The sequence below is a fragment of the Corylus avellana genome, chromosome ca1 (assembly GCF_901000735.1).
Source record: "Corylus avellana chromosome ca1, CavTom2PMs-1.0".
NCBI classification, from domain to species: Eukaryota; Viridiplantae; Streptophyta; class Magnoliopsida; order Fagales; family Betulaceae; genus Corylus; species Corylus avellana.
Window position 1 is genome coordinate 24411273 of NC_081541.1, and position 2140 is coordinate 24413412.

At 37.4% G+C, this 2140-nt stretch overlaps 1 protein-coding gene across 1 annotated transcript; it reads right to left on the reverse strand.

Moving 5' to 3' along the window:
• Window positions 1-675: 675 nt before the first annotated feature.
• Window positions 676-1675, reverse strand: LOC132168235 (uncharacterized). Its single transcript, XM_059579361.1, has 2 exons — window positions 840-1675; window positions 676-752 (listed from the first exon to the last, which is right to left on the reverse strand). Exons 1-2 carry the CDS (start codon window positions 1488-1490, stop codon window positions 747-749), a joined length of 657 nt encoding a protein of 218 aa, XP_059435344.1. The 5' UTR covers window positions 1491-1675; the 3' UTR covers window positions 676-746.
• Window positions 1676-2140: the final 465 nt, after the last annotated feature.

A 2140-nucleotide genomic window follows, 5' to 3' on the forward strand; every position in this document is an offset into this window, starting at 1 on the left:
TAAGGTATACCCTAGAATCTATAAGATATTTTGAGATATAAAGTTGTGGTTTAAGGATTTTGATATTTTCAAATGATTGTGATGACTTTAAAGTATAATTCACGAAATCTTTGAGGTGATTCTTAGAATTTGAGGTGTTAGGTTTTCTGTAATTGAGGTAAATTATATTGAAGTGATGCTTAAAGTTTTGAGGATGAATTGATGCTCCTAGGTTGTGGATAATATTTAAATTTTGAGGCATTAGTGGATATGAAATTATGAGAAATTTTAGTTACATGCCAAAGCTTTTGATATAATTTTCTTTTACTAAGTAAAGATAATGGATTATTATTCTTGAGGTAAATTGAAGCATAAAGGTAAGAGTTGAAAGACAATATAATACAGTGATATAATATAGTGACATGATCTAAATTTCTCTTATAAGATATATGTTCAATGATATTAAAGTATTTTAGAGGTTGATAACATGTGATGGTGCATACTTAGATGTTTTATTGAGTGATTAACTTTTTAAACAGATTGTTTGTTTAAAGGAAGTTATTACAATGACAGAATGATTTCATAATGAATATTAAATGAGCACTGAATGATTACGAAAAGAAATGTTTGGAGAACAAGCTCCTTATAATATTACATACCAGTGTCCATCAAAAAAAAAAAAAAAAAAAAAAAAGAAGGGAATTTGTTGCATAAAGAGACACGTGGTAATGATGAGCAGATGATTCCTCAGAGCTGCTCCAGGAAAATTATTTCTGCATAGAGAAAACCTAGTATGAGCAGAATCGTATATATTTATATAATTGAATTATCAAAGAGAATATTTATTTCTAATGAGGTACCTGACTAGAGCGTGTGCGGAGAGACTTGCAACACCCCTGAACATCGACCCGGAGTTTTTCGTGCTGTCGCTGGAGACGTTCGGTATTCTTCTCCATTTCTAGCATCTTTGGTCCCAAGTATTCTGCGTAAGATAACACCATCTTTTTCAGCTGAGTATTCTCCTGCTTCAAATCCACGTGTTTTCGTTTGTAGTATTTGAGCAGTCGCTGTAAGACCCCGATTTGGTTTCTTGAGACTTTCAGCTCAACATTTCTGGCACTCAAACGTTGTGCCATGTCAGAAACTGAAGCAGCACCTTGGATACTGAATGCCAATGAGTTATTAATAGCATCAGTATCCGACCTATCAGCTAAGAACGTTTGATCCCGTGGAATTACGAAACCTTTGGCCACTGCTACAGCAGTAGAATCATGGAGCATGACAGAATCGTGAATAGTGATAGGACGATTGTCAAAGACAAAAGTTGGCTGCCATACGTTAGGATATGCAGCAGGTTCATTAGGGTGTGTAACAGGTACGACGGGATGAATAGCAGACACTTCAGGGGGAACAACAGGCACCTCCGGTTGCACGTCAGGCATAACAATGGGTTGTGCTGCAGGAGCAACATTCAAATCGAGGTTGTTAACGGATGATGATGATGCTCCCATATTTAGGAGAGTAAGGAAAAATAGTTGAGAATACGAAGAAATTGGGAGAGATGAAGTACTGAGAAGAGACTAAGCGTTAGGAACTGAAGAAATTTTGTGAAGTTTCTGGAAGCAGCAGACGAGTGGCTTTAAAGGAATTTTTCACTTCAGGTGAAATAAACAGTAAACAACAAAGCGTTAGGCGACCTCGGGCCGCGATGGAAATTTTGTCAAAAGATCCCGTGGAAGTAGGATCTTGTCTCCTGTCATAAATTCGACTGAGCTCATTTTTCAAACCCACTGTTCAATCAACGACTTCGAATACCATGCGTGGGCAACTGAATGAATTGTCATGCCAACGCGCACCACGCGCTCGTTCATTATCCAGAAACCCTTCATATAAATTCACACCTCTTTCTCCATTGCAACGCATGCCTTCTGATCATACTCCTTCACCTGAAATCTTCTAATGACCTTCCATACAATGAAAGCTCGACTTTTCCTCCTAGTTGAGCGTATCCTCAAGAGAAAAATGCAGCCTCACGACTTGATTCACAAACCCAACTCCTTATACTCTCAGTAGTAAACCATTGAAGCAAGATTATCGTTGATCATGTCCTGAGGAAGCAAGATTATCCTTGATCATGCTTCTCAGGCTAAATATCTCTTTT